The following is a 14901-nucleotide window of genomic DNA, read 5'->3' as shown; positions in this document are numbered from 1 at the left end:
GCCAGGCTGCTCTGGTGTCCCCAGGAGGTGGGGCAGGGGAGAGGAGGAGGCTGGGGAGGATGTTTTTTGGGGAAGAGGAAGGTGGGGAGGGTTTGCGGGCCGGTGGCTGCAGCCTCTCTGAGGAGGAGACGTCGAGCCTTGTGAGCCCTTTCTCCGGCCTAGGTCTGGGTGCTCCGTGCCTCTGGTAGGTCGTGTGCGAGCGGTGGGGTTTCACCCTGTCACACGGGGACAGGAGCCCTCTCCAAAGGGAGCTGCGCTGGTGAGGGTTTGGAGCGCTGAAAACTATCCAGGCTGCACTGCTTCTTCCTGCCATACTTTGGGTTGGCTTCAAGTGTGGCATTGCCCGAAGAGTGGAATTCCACACGGGTTTCTCCTCCTAGTTTTGTGGAAATATTGTCGTGTTAACGTGACACATATGATTTTGCAAACGCTGAAATTGAAATAAAAGTTCAAAATGGAGCATAAATGAATGATCTTATGGCAGTCGGAGCAGTCTGCCCAGCTGGAGGCCAGGAGTGGACCAGAAGTTTGACCAGTGAAAGCAGATCTAAAGTATTTAACTGGGTGAAAGGAAAAAAAGGGTGATGTTAAATCCGTGTAGAAATGCATTACATGTTTCTTTAATACCTTTTGAATTAACAGCCAAGTTACTAGTAGAAATCGAGGGTTTGCCCGGTACGTAGCTTATGTTAAGATAAAGTTTGGAAAGTGTCCCATCTGGAGAATGAAAGAGGAAAGCTGAACTAGTGTCGCCTTGTTCATTTGTCAGGTTGAAACAAGAGAAGATGAGGAACAGAACATCAAGCTGTCTGAAATTTTGGAACTGTTGGTGGCTGCTGGGTATTTTCGAGCAAGAATCAAGGGGCTATCACCCTTTGACAAGGTGAGAACAATGCAATATTTTTAAAAACCTTTTTTTAAGTATATGGGGATTACATGTAGTTAATTTAGCAGTTCTCAGTGACTTAAAGAAAGACACTTGTAACACATGAGGCTTTCTTATGTAAATAATTCTGCAGATGACCCAGTTTGAGACAGATAGGACCTTCTCAGTTTTGAAAAACAACTTTGTGCAGCAAGGCCTGTTTTAAAAGGAGACAACTGGATGCAAGGTGACTGCTGGTCTGCTTTTTTGTGGGTGTTACAGCCTGAGTTGGAGTCAGACACAGGAAATTTTGCCCTTCTCAGCTGCAGTTAGAACAGCTAGAAAGACTTGATACTTGGAGATCGTGTGGTGATTTTAGAAAGAAGTATTAATTAATGAGAAATGAGGAAATAAATGTCTGGAGAGGTTCTGTATAAGAATGGAAGAGTTAGCCTAGTGAAGTTATTTCTGGGCTGTGTTTATGTATCTGTAGAATGTCATGTATGTTCACCTTTCATTGTCCCAGACAGGAAGCGTGTGATACTGACAGTGAGCAAAGTTCAGGTTGAAAAGAGACTTCTGAATTGTGTTAGTGCTGGCTCTGTGAGAAATTCCTGAGCCAAGGTTTGAAAACACAGAGCTATGGCAGTTGTGAAATGGACTCTTCTGTTTCCTACTGTTTCTTTGATCATAACACAGCCCCACTTTGCAGCACAATTGTAGTTTCTTCAGATTGCTCAGCGTTACTGACCTTTAGCTGCTCAGGAGGCTGTGCACACAGACACTAAGTGCTTTCAAGGAGACTGCCTTAGGTTGTAAGTGTTGCTGCATTTATGTGTAGAAATGGATCATCAGGTTCATACTTGCCTAAATGCCACTGCAAAGTTACCCATCTCATGACAGTGCCCAACCTTTACAAAAATGAGCATTTCTATTGAAAATTATCTTGCTGCTAGTATGAAAGAGATACTGGTTAATTGTTTCAGAGGGAAATGTGAGAGGAGTAACGTGTTAGAAAAACCTTGTGTAGAGCACCCTAGTTTGCTGTGTGATGTTGGTAAGTTATTCCACATTTTAATCCCTTTTTTCTGTTCTTTGCCTTTGCATACGTTTAGGTTATCTTGCATATATTTATGCAAAGTTGTCTTCAAATATTTATGCCAAGTCAATAAAAGGCTCAGGAGTTTAAAAATGCCTAAGAATTGGTAGGAATAGGGCCTTGAAATAGAGATTGCTACAGAGATAGGGATTTCCATTACTATGTTTATACTGTGCCTCTAGCACTTGGTGTTGCATATGGGAGCAAGCAAAGCATAATAGTAGCAAAGGTATATATAAAGGCATATAATGAATATGGAAATTATGATTCTTGATAAAATTTTGATCCAGTCACTTTTTAAAGATAATGACATTTAACATTCTGTTGTGCTTTTTCTATTTTTGTTAATCCAAGAGCTGTTTCAAAACTCTATATGAAGCTAAGGGAGGAATTTCGTGTCACTGCATATTTATTTCTGTCTAGTTGTATATGTGTATTGTATGTAGAGTTGAGATATATATATATGTGCTATGTGTATTTCAGTCTCTATATAAGTACTGAGAGGTTGGAGAAAATATTGATCTGTAGTTTCTAAAATAAATAAAACCTTTAAGACGTGTTTGGTTTTACTCTTCAAATGAAAGTTGAACTAACCATGCTCTTACTCCTTTGCTAGGTGGTAGGCGGCATGACATGGTGTATCACTACTTGCAGCTTTGATATCGATGTTGATTTATTGTTTCAGGAAAACTCTACTATTGGTCAAAAAATGTAAGTTGATTAAATGGCAAGTGTGGTATTTTTTTTTCCTCTTACAAAAGAAGAAATGGGTGGGGTGGGGGGAAGTTACCTGGTATTTGCTTGCTTATAAGGGTGATTTTTAGTTCAAGTGTCCTTTAGTTCAAGTGTCCTTTCAGGACCACCCGTTTGCAAAACACTGGTTTCTGGATTTCTCAGGCTGTTGTTCCACAAACTCTAAAACCAGAAAGAAGCTCATTCCAGACAAGGCTGTGCTATTCCGCTCTGGGCTGCTGTGTTCTCAAATCCCTACTAAGAAGTGAAAGCATTTATGTAGCTGCACGTTGAACTGGATTGGGAACTGATCCAGATCAAAACCTACCAAAAAAAAACGAACAAAAAAAAAAACCAGGAAGGTCATTTTAGCATGAATCAGTTCCTGGATCCAGTTCTCTATGCAGCTGCACAGATGCTTGTGCTGGCACACGAGGATGATGCAGGGGCCAAAACAAAGGGCAGAGGGAGATCACGCTGCTGGAAACTGGAATGCAACATTAAAAGACCTCCCTAGAGTTCTCTAGGACTGCAGTTTTGCTTTGTAAATAACCTCTGATTCGCCTTTATGGTTCTGGGTTGGAATTGCAGGTATTAGCAAACAAAATTTTAAGTGTGACACTGTTGCTGAGTTACCTGTCCCATACCCAGGAGGAGTTCCCTCTTCATAGTGACCCAGGGAGACCATTTTGGTTGGAGTCCTTTTTTTATTTGTGGAATTTGCTCATAAACCAGCTAATTCCTGTATTAGGGAGGTTGTAAAATTGTTTATGCTGGGAAAGGAAATGCATTCTAAACTACATTTCTTTACCCATTGCTGAGATAAAAGAGCCATCATTAAAATTTGCAGGAAGTACAGATAACCTGGCAAGTTAGGGTTGCATGAAGAAACTTGTTTTGCTAGTGCAGTTGAACATATTTTTGTTCTGTTTTCTTGAAAGTCATTGAGCATCAGCAAGACTGTAACACATGTAAAAATAAAGATTTGTGGTTATTTCCATTTAATTTAGAGACACTCATATCATCATAGGTAACTAATTACATAAAGCATTGTTAAGTGCACAGAATTAAGTAGAGACTAGGAATGAAGATTGTGATGGTAGGTTTTTTTAATTGGCATCTATTTTTATCCTTAAGACCAGAATAGGAAATAATTAAGTCGTTCTGAAAATGTCCTGCTACCTTTCCAGCTGATGGGATACAAAATTGGCAAACCAAAACCCAGGCTTCTCTCCCAAAACAGCAACAATGATTTATTTGTAAATCTAAGGGGTGCAGAGTCACACAAACATAGGCTGTTTTGGTGTTCATGTAATGTTTATGAGCATCTGGGACATTCCTCAAGATAAGGAAAAGTTAGCTGTGTTTTTTCAGTATTGTTATGAAGACATTTTTATGGTGTTTTATTAGTTAATGGCTGGGCTGAAATACGAAAACATACATTAGGAGAGGATCTTGCATTTATTGGATCAATAGCTTTTTTTAAAAAAACAACCTTGTGTTTGCCCTGGTTGTGCTGGGAGATCCTGCTTTTTCCATGTTGTAGAATATTAGTATGGTGCCACAGTGCAAATTACCGTATAAGAAGTCAAAGTTTTCAGGCTCTGTTCCCAGACCTTGGTCTCTGTCATGTATTTCTTCTCTCTGCTCTGTTCTTCCAGAGTATGAGTTGTCCATTTGGGCAACACTGAGTATCACTGAGATCAGTACTGGACCACTTAATTGTTTTCCTTCATGGAAAAACAATTTGTGTTTTCCCGGTACAGCGTTCATCCCCAGTGCTGACATCTGCTTTAAAAATGTGTTTGACAGCACTGGCAGCAAAAGAACACCTTGTCCTAAAATAAGGGATTCAGTGGAAGCAAGATGATGTTCTTGTAGATGAATCCTTTGTGGTGATCCTTTCACTTCACCAGCTCTTACCTGAGCTTCAGAAAAAGACGAGTGCCAGCAAATTCAATTTTACTCACTTCAAAGCCATGTGAAGTATAGTGTGTATTTAGCTTGTCGGTGTAATATATATTTAAATACATGAAGTTTCAATAGTAATATCAACATATATTTTAGGAGTTTTGCTAAGCAAATTTTAAACTCCTTACATTTTATTCTATGCTTTGAGTGCATATATTTTAATTAGTACAACTGTTCTTAAGGTTAGTGTTTCTTCATGTGTGCATATACTATAATATGCAAAGTTGTTGGTAGATACATCTTATGTGGGTATTTTATCTGGCTAGACATGCAGAACTTAAAATTTTATGTGCAATACTATAAATGAAATCATGAGCTAGAAGCCTGCAAGAGGAATATACTCACCTCTTCACAGACTAATAGTAGTATAGTACAATTTAAAAGCTATTTTATAAATGAAAGTTTGATTGCTTCTCAGAGCTCTATGCAGTGGAAGCCACCAGAGGGAACCTTCTAACTAATGTGTTTGCAGAATTGTTTCTAAGTTACAAAATAAAATTGTAAAAGATATACATGTGTGTTTTTTGTTGTTTTACAATAGTGCCTTAACTGAAAAGATTGTGTCAGTATTACCAAAAATGAAGTGTCCTCACCGTTTGGAACCACATCAGATCCAGGGACTGGATTTCATTCATATATTTCCTGTTATACAGGTAATAATTTCGTGATGTGTCTGTACTTTGCTGCAAGAGGCCATAACACATGGATAAAAAATTTATCAAATATCTGTGTTATTGTTTGTCTCTTGATTAAACTTGGGAATGAATAATCACAGAGAAGTAGTTTAAATCAAATGTTTTTAAAGAGTTGAGTGATGTAATGGATGGTAGAATTCTTAAGTGATGTTTGACCTGCTTTTAAGAAAAACAAAAGCCAAACTTTAAATTCTTTGAAGTGGAGCCAGATTTTGCGTTTTGTGGAATTCATCTGCTTAAAGAAACTAAAGTTTAAGCTTGTTTCAAAACCTGATAATCTACTTTGCCACACTAGAAAACAGAACAAGTATCTTATGACCTATGTTTAAGCTTGTGGAGTAAGTTTTGCAGATAGTTGCTCAATCAAAAGGACACAAGTCTAAAGCCAGTTGAGTTTGTTTCTTTAAGCGTAATTCATTCTTCATCACTACCACTTAAAAACTGTGTGGGTGGAAAAACAGATTGCTCTGACATGTTGCCCTTTTACTGTGTATTTGTTGAGCAGCACCAACTGACCATGTGTGTGCTCATAGTTCTTCATTTGATTAAGGTTCAAGCTAACACGTGATGTGTTCTAGTTACATGTGGTATCTTAAGAATCCTTGGCATGTCGTTATCACATTTTGATTTTGCTTTTATCTGCACACAGAAATGTATCTTTGATTAAGAGGGAAAATAAGAACTGTTAAGCAAGCTTCTTTTTCATTAAACACCTCCTTACCTCTTGCTTGTGAAGGGATTCAGCAAGGACGAGTTTAATCTAAATTCCAGTTGGTAAGAAGTGGGGAAGGCTCCCTGTCATCTCTTTCTTGTTATCATCTAGTAGGGAGCTCCTAAGGAAAACCACACAGCTTCCCACAAAAAGTTGTGTGGTGTATGCTGCTGTTAAGAGTTTTCAAGCAGTGCTTGTGCTGCCTAAGGTAGAAAGTTTGTCTCTTCTTAATGTGAGTTTTAACTTCTAAACTTGTATTTTTCTACCAAAACAAACAAAATCTGATCACTTGATGATAATGGTTGCATTTATCAAATATACTTCTCTCACAGGAAAAATAATTCCTCTCCTAAAGGGAGAACACCAGTTATTAGTCCTCCTGTAAAAAGCTACAGTGCTAGGTGTTCTTTTCTCTGACCTGCTTTATCCAGAATCCTGGTTTGGGATATTATTTCTGAATAGGAGAAACATTAATTCTAAGCAGGGAGGAAACTTGCTTCTAGATTCTTCTGAGTGCAGTGATTCTCACTGTTAGTAGCTGGCCAGTAGGTGATGTATCTAATCCATACTTGGTGAAGAAGTCTTTCTTGATGACCTTAATTTTTTGTATGTAGAGGAACTTTTCTAGAAATTGTGGCTTTCTGTCAGGTCCCTGTGAAATTCTGCTTGCCTCAGATACTCTTGGTTCCTCATTTTGTCCCAAGCAAGATAGGCTTTCAAGACAGCTTTTGTTGGTGTCACCAGTATTCTGTGTTCTGAGACAGACCATGCAAGAGCTATAATAGATAGCATGTAAGAATTCTGTATTTGATAATAGTAATTTACTCGGTGCCCTGTTGAGTTTAAGATTTCACTTGCTATCTGTAAATCTCAAATCAGTCCCCAAATAATACAGAAGCTCTTTCCTCCACTTGGCATTGGTTCCCAATCACTATTGCACTGTTCAGGCTACTCTGGTGAATGCGACAGGAGTGATTTAGATGAATCCTTCTGTACAGGAAGACATTAGATGGAACTGGCTCACTGCCATAGGCTCTAGCACAACTTAAATATTAAGAAAAGACAAAATTCCAGTGGGCAGAGATGGTGCTGTTCTTCCTAGCAAATTCTGCTTTTGCTCGCAGAGAAAAGTACATGCACAGTCCTGTGTTGAGATGTGCTTTGTAATTAATAGTCTGCATTTTCATATCTCTTGTCATCATCTTCCCCTCACTTTCCAGGGGTTCATGATTACAGCTCAGAAAACTGTTGCTGATTCAAACTTGGATCCCAAGATTGATCTGATCTCTTATGTGACCTCGTGCACAGGCTGTCAACAGCCCACAAGATTTACGTTCTCTGACATTATTTAAGATGTACTTCAATCTCTTGTGGCTTTTTGTGTGGTCTTATAAATGTCAGAAGTCTTTTTTTCTTCCACGGGCATGTGGTGGTTCTTGTACACTTCATAGGCTTGAAGATGTGGCTTTTCACAGTGGAGCTGCAGTTTTTGAAAATACTAAGTGATCTACTGTAGGAACATTTGATAGTGATGCAAATAACCTACCTGGGATTCAGCTAAGATTAATAAGATGAGGTTGTGTTCCAGGTGGTGTCTTCTGTCAGCATATTATGGGTGAATGAGACAACACAGGTTCAGTGCTAGGTCCTGGTACTGACAGCCTGGAACGTTTTCTCTACAACTTCTAGTTGCTTCAAGTTCCAGCAGAGCTCCAGCCCATCTCCTGCCACTCAGACTGATAGAGCTGAATGCTGTGGACAGCTCAAGTTTACTTTACAGAAGGGTAACCATGGCCCACAGACTGTATAAAAGCACTGCTTGTTTCAAAGTGTGCTCCCAAGGGCTTCTTTGGAGTAGAGAGGCAATAACCTCTGTGCGTGCAGACTATAATCACATTTTGATATTTGTGCTGTAAATGCAATTGTTCCTAAAACTGGAGGATTTGTTATTTATTCTGTATAGTCTGCTCAGTAAAGGAGAACATTGACAGCTTTTGGAGTACAGTGGAGTTTTGAGTTTTTTGAACCTAGAATAGGATGTATGTTGTGCAGGCTGGTACAGCTGAGCTCTTGATCTGGTGAGCTGAGAGGTGTGCTGGCTATTGTGTGGTAGAAATGAAAACAAAAAGCCAAAAAATTAACATTCCTTTGTTCTGTGAACTACTGCAGTGTATTTTTCTATTTTATATATTATTCTGTATTTTGAGAACATAATGTTATCAGGGTTGAACCTATAACAATAATGACTACTATAGATAATATAGCTACTTGCTGTGGTGTAACATAGTTTGTTAAAACATATTTTTAGCTGAAGTAGTAGATTTCTTCCTCCAGGACATAGGGTTTCTGCAATTCAGTTTTTTGAGAGGGCACTTTAGGGGCCTTGGGGGGCAGGTGTATTTTTTTTTCTTAAAGTTGCAAGCTAAAAGAATGATGTTTAAAGTGGCACACATCCATTTCTATTTCACAGATGTTCTTCATCTTCCTTCTTAGAATGATTTTATTGAAGATATACATATTTGGATTACAGAAATTCATTTAGCAAAATTCTAATAAGCTTGCTTATGCTTGTGAAGATTTCATATGGTTTTGTTTATAGATTAATTTGTCAAGTAAGAATTCCTAATAGTTGAAATATGCGATAGAATGTTCCTTCTATGCTTGCTAGAAGAAATTAATTAGATGTAAAAGAAGTTCAATATATGAGAAGTTACAGTGCAATATAAATAAAGGGTAAATCATGCAACAAAAGAACTGATTTTGCAATAAACTGTTTACAAATAATGTACATAAATGTGTTTTTTTTGAGATACCAGGCTCTGTTCCTCAAGCTTATAAGGGAAGGCAGTTTGATCTTCTTTGGACTATTGAATCCCACTGTAGTGTGAACAACATAGCTCATTGAGGTTCAATATAGTTCAACAGGATGAAGAATATTTAGGTTTTTGTATGTAAAACTTTTATTATGAGAAAAACCTTGTGGTTTCTTAGCTTATGCATTGTCTGGTTGCTCTACTGATCTTTGTAGTAGTAGAAGATACTTGTATCTCTACTTCTAGAGCTTGTTGGTAGTAGAAGAGCAGACATGAAGTTTATAAAATAGCTTGTGCTGAATCATTTTGTTAGGAATAGGGCCCAGAGTTACCACGTTTACAAATAAACGTTCCTGTTTGTGTGCTTCAAATGTGCTTTTGGCTTTTATGATGTGTTAAAAAAAGAATTCCTTAGTAGTTTGGTGTTTGCTGCTCTTACTCTTCCCCTTTCCACTGACACAAAGTTTCCCTTTCCAGTGGCTGGTAAAACGTGCAATAGAAACAAGGGAAGAGATGGGAGATTATATCCGTTCTTACTCTATATCACAATTTCAAAAGACTCATAGACTGCCAGAGGTAAGATCAAGCAATTTCTTGTTTCTCTTTTACTGTATCAAATGCTCAGGTGCATTCGCAGCTTCACAGCTCTGAATTAATCACAATAAGCCAGTGGTACCTTTGCTATCATTTTGTTAATTGGTCCTAGAGGACTCCATGTACAAAATTCAGCTGAGGAAAAAAATAACATTATGACAGAGTTCCTAGGTGCTTGTTAACTTTTGCTTAATAGTTGTCTCAGTTTTTCTGCAATCTTTGGTACTTCTCTGTCAGTCTGGCTTGCCAGGTAGCTGGCTTCTGGAACAAATTTAGAGCTCTGTGCAGTGGATCCAGACCAACCATCTGACTGGAGCTACAGTGCCTGAAAGGTATTCAGAAACATCTGGCATGCTGTGGAGAAGCTGGTCTAGCTACACAAGAACTGATATGCTATTAATGCTCTAAAACTTGAGGTTTCTTTCGATGGGCTTGAAGCTGGCTCTTGTCTCCCTGTATCCAAACCCCAAAATGTATTCTTGAAAACTAGATTTAAAAAACCACAACTTCATTCAAAAACTGAAACTGGGGAAAGACAGAGAGAGACAGGTTTCGTTTAAAAGGAACTACATTTGTCTCTGTAAAATATGATTCCCAGAGGAGTGAGAGGTGCAGTTTTATCTAGAAGTGTAAGTGGTAGTTTTGCACTGCTTTAGGTATCTTGATTCCATTCCTCTCCCTCCAGTAATAATCAAATGCTGCCCACTTTGAACTTAGATACTTAAAACAGTTTTGTGATCCTCTCTTCTTCCTATTCTGCAGTAATGATAAGAAGTTTCCTTAATATAGGAGGAGAGCTGGAATGAGCTTGGATTTGTGCCTGTAGTACAGAGCCATCAGTTCTATTCATCCATAACCCAAGGCAATTCCATATTTAAAACAAAGAACCCAAGTATTGTCTCAAATTCAGTAACAGCATTAAAGGCAGGTGTCCCTAGTATTGGGAAAGATCTACTTAACTAGCTGCTGAGAAAAGTAAACAAATTATTTTCTGTGTTACAGGAAATTAGTAATTATTTCACCAAGAAATTTTGGAGCTCAGCTATAAAATACTTGACCACTTAATGTGCTAAACTCATCATAATGGTGGAAATTTAATCTCCCTTCCTGGTATTTTTAAACATCTCTGTTACTGTCTTGCAGGATGATGAATTTATGCAAAGAAAAGAGAAGGCTATCAAAACTGTCACTGATATCTTTGTAAGTATGTTCGATTTTTATGATCAAGAAGCAAGTGCTTTCAGTAATGAAATATTGATTGTTCATTCTGTTTAATGAAGCCACTCCTGGGTTTTCTCATGAGAAGGTCCCAATTTGGTTATATTTTGAGCTTAGTTCTTAGAATGTAAATGTCAGGTCCATTCAAATGCCTTATCCAAAGTCCCACAGTGCTTGGTTGAGTTTCCTTTATATAACTACATGTGTGTCATCTGAAATTCCTTTTTAGACCTTAAAGGGAATGACATGGCAAAGGTGGGGCAAGTACATGTGTGCCAGATGAGGTGTTTCTTTGCTGGTTGAAGCCAGTGAATTGTTTTTCACTTCCCCACAGTATTAGATGTATTACTTCAAAATTCATGGGTTGTGGTCCTGTAATTAGATATGCATGCGTCTACTGCTGCAGCTAAGGGACTAGTTTCATATTCAGGGTCCAAAACTCGAACAGATAACGGACAACAAGGAAAACAAGGTACAATCTTACAAGTTTGATAGTGTTTTGCACCATTCAGCTAGCCTGTCGAAATATCTCGAGTATTTCTATCTGCAGGGTAGATTAAGGTGTGTTCTGTCTTCTCTGCACCACAGATCTCTAGTTTTTAGGTAAATGTCATGGTGAATAAAGTTTTGTTCATCGCTGCTCAGGGTATCTTTAGAGAAACATCTCTTCCTTAAATGAGCTCTGTCAGGATTCTATCCTCTGCAGCTGGCATCTGATCTTCTTAATGGAAGATAAGTTCATGAGATCTCTTAAGGCATTGAGACATGAGTGCAGTCTAGAAGAACATGCAGTGAATTTTCAGGGAATAGGAAGTGGAAGAAGGAGAAAGTTGGTTATTAGTTGAAGGCTCTTTTGCAGGTCACCTTTAAATCATTATGCATTGGAATACGAAGAGAAATCCACTTTCCTAAAAGAGGACCAGCAAGTGTGAAAGATTAGTCTGTTGTCTGAATTCATTATTATAACACTGGTCTAAGGACCTACCCTGCTCTTCTCAAGGGGACAATACAATGAGATTTATGGTCATGATCAGGCCTAAAGGTTAGAAAAGGGAATACTAAATATCAGTAATGGTTATTGGAATAAGAACTACTGCCACTGAAAGGTGATTGTCTGGTGAATTGAGATTATCTTGCCATGGTTTTGTTCAACTACTCAATTACCTGATGGCAAGACTAATGTTTATGGTGTGATGCCTACACTTTATATAGCACAGGTGTAATATAGAATGCCACCATGAAAGCTGTAATTACTTTTATGGCTTACATTGCTTTTCAGTAGGTGTGAGAGTACATTTTGTGGGAGATTCTTGACCATAAAAAGCTTTTTCATTTTGCAGGTAGAATATAGCAAGGTTTAGTAGCTGGAAACAAAGACGACAGAAATTGAGATTAGAAATAAAGTAAAAATTTCAAAGGGTGACTGACAAATTCAGGAGAATCTTGCCAAAGAATACTCCCTATTTTCACTTGTTTGAAATCTCTGCTTTGAGATTGCATGTCTTTGAAAAAGATTGAAAGCTGTTTCAGCAGTGTTATGATGCAGGAATTGCTTGTTGAAAATAATTGTTTGTGTTGTACAAGAAGATCAAGCAATACCTAATCTTCCTTTTTTGTTTTCTTCTGGAATCTTTGAAGCTTGTTGCATTGAATCTCTTGTGTCATGTGAATAGGATTTTTTTAAGTTAATGGTGTATATGGAAAGCACAAGCTTTGGTTTCAATTTTTGTTTTTGTGATGTACTTGTTCTAAACATTCTGAGCCTCGCTCTGGAAAGATTTAAAAGACATGAATGTAAAACAGACCAGAAGAGACCAGTGTTCCTTTTTGATGTTGATTATTGGGTGATGAATTTATTTATTTTTTTCTCCTGTGGTAAGGGCTGGAATTTCATTTCAGAAAGAGAAGAGAAAATGTCATGTAATTGCTTGGGGAAATGACACTTTTAAAAATACCAATTTGAGTAAATAAAATAGCTATGAGGTCACAAGTTCTTGCTCGTTTTTTTTGTTTTTTTTTTGTATCCTTGCTAGTACTAAATCCTGGACTTCAATTAACAATTAAATAACAAAATATTTGTTTCAGTAACAGCAACATTGCATTACAGACTCACTGCACCCTAATCTCTGATTAAAAAAACACCAGAAATAATGCTAAAGTAAACATTATCTTGGTTCCAGTTCTAATTTGGAGAAAGCTGAGGATTGAATGGTTCTCTTTGTTTGGCTTGGTTTGGTTTTTAGTTTTGTTTTGATTGTGCTTGAGGTAGAGTGTATTTTTTTGATGTTGTTATATAGACTTTTGATTGATATGGAAGGAGGAATGAAAAAGGTACTTTAATAAGGGGCAGATTTATAGTGCCAGAACAGCTGTGTCTATTTAAACAGTCAGGATAGTGCCTCTGTTCTTTTGTTTCCATTCTGTTCTTAAATTGGAAGTAGCTCTATCAGCACAAAAGAGTACTTGTGTGAATCCTTGTTTTATTTGATAGGCTGTTGTCCAGGTATAGGATCACACTGGGATAACATGAGATTGAGTTATTTTAGTACCAAATTTAAGATATTTTTTGTTCCTTAAACTGCAATAAAATTTTCTTTAATTTCTTTGCAAGCTGTCATTTATTCAATAACTTCTTAGATAATGTAATAATTATTAAAATAGAATGAAGTAGCAAAAAAGATAACAGTTTAAGCATTATCAGCTAAATCATATGACTTTTAAAAATATATCTTGATTGTTATTTTTTACTCTTCTTTTAAACTTGATGGAGGAGATGGTTGAAAAAATAGTGTCTGTGGATAAGTATCCACTTGCAATTTTTATTTTTAAACCTAGAAAGACAGGTCCTGTAGCATGTTGTTCAGAAGTAAACTCAGTAAGATTTGATCGTGTAATTTAAAAAAGAGAAAGTGAAGGGTGTTTTTTTGGGTAAGTAAATATATATTGAGTTGGAAACAAACATTGGTATATATGACTCTAGAAAACCATTTCTTAATTTGTTTTGAAAAAGCCTTTTACAAGCTCTGGATTAATTCACTGTCTTACAGGAAGTTTACAAACCCCAGAGAAAATACAAACGTCAGAAAGGAGCTGAAGAACTGTTAGATGAAGAATCAAAGGTTCATGCTACACTTCTGGAATACGGCAGGTGAAAGGCTTCATTTAACTGTCTGTGGGCTTTGTATTGCTGTATTGGAGAGCTTTCTGTATAAAATTTGGATTATGGAGATGTTGTGGTTTTTTCCTACTACTCAAGAATCAGACTTTTTCAGATTTTGTTTGCTTACCCTGTAAATTTTCTGGGGACTGGGACAGCCCTTGTGTGTGTGAACAATGTGTTGTACAATAGGAGCCCAAATTCTGACTTGATGCTGTTAATAGGGTATGTTTATTTAACAGGTTTTATTTCTCTTAAATGCCCCTTGGTTATCATAAAAATGGCTTATTTCAGAGCTCACTAATCATAAAGGTTAATTTTATCAGTCCAACAAATGGCATAAAGTCTTGCAATGTCCCAAGGCCTAATGCAGCATTATTCAGATACAGCCAGTGATAGTGCCATCTTCCAAATTGTTTTTTGATCCTGTGACCACCAGCTTAGAGGTTATCACAAATGAGCTTGGAATGTGGTAGGCCAGAGTCTGGCTAGAGATCAGAATGATGCCAGCAAGCATCTTTCCACACAGTTGCATGGTCTGTTTTAGCTAAGGGCTTTCATTGCCACATTTCTGCATATTATCATTTAGTTTCCAGCAAAGTACGAAATCAATTCCTGCAACAGGTGTGGAACATTAAGCCTGGGAGGCATCTGAGTTCTTTGTTGTTATACCTGATGGTTATGATTTTGTTACTGTTGTTCTCGTGCAGTTTGTTATGTGGATGCAATTATGCGTGAAAATAAGATTGTGATCCTACAAAATGCAGGAACAGATACACAATAATGACAATACTGATTACAAATGCTTTTATAGCAACACAACTTTCTGCATGTTCTGTGGGAGGGTAGGGCTCTGCCTCATTTTGCATACTACTAAGCTTTAAAGTGCAGAGAGAACTTAATGTTGGGGAATTGCTTAGGATTTAGTGTTACACTGTAGCAAAATATGGCTGAATTTACCTCTGAAGTGTGAGTGTTGAGTAAATGGGGAACTGGTGACAATTGGTGCTTCTGCTGAGGGTTACTTAACTTTTAGCCATAAGAG

At 37.6% G+C, this 14901-nt stretch overlaps 1 protein-coding gene across 1 annotated transcript in view; it reads left to right on the top strand.

Moving 5' to 3' along the window:
- Positions 1-59: 59 nt before the first annotated feature.
- Positions 60-14901, top strand: part of CCDC93 (coiled-coil domain containing 93) — a 43510-nt gene continuing 28668 nt past the window's right edge. The window contains exons 1-7 of the mRNA XM_010001327.1: positions 60-140; positions 770-883; positions 2581-2675; positions 5209-5320; positions 9365-9463; positions 10625-10681; positions 13747-13847. Of these exons, the coding sequence (XP_009999629.1) occupies positions 60-140; positions 770-883; positions 2581-2675; positions 5209-5320; positions 9365-9463; positions 10625-10681; positions 13747-13847 (659 nt within the window). The remainder of the gene's footprint in view (positions 141-769; positions 884-2580; positions 2676-5208; positions 5321-9364; positions 9464-10624; positions 10682-13746; positions 13848-14901) is intronic.

This window comes from Chaetura pelagica, unplaced genomic scaffold (genome assembly GCF_000747805.2).
Source record: "Chaetura pelagica isolate M959 unplaced genomic scaffold, ChaPel_1.0 scaffold381, whole genome shotgun sequence".
NCBI lineage: Eukaryota > Metazoa > Chordata > Aves > Apodiformes > Apodidae > Chaetura > Chaetura pelagica.
The sequence above is the reverse complement of the archived record's forward strand: the minus strand, read 5'-3'. Positions and strand labels throughout refer to the sequence as shown.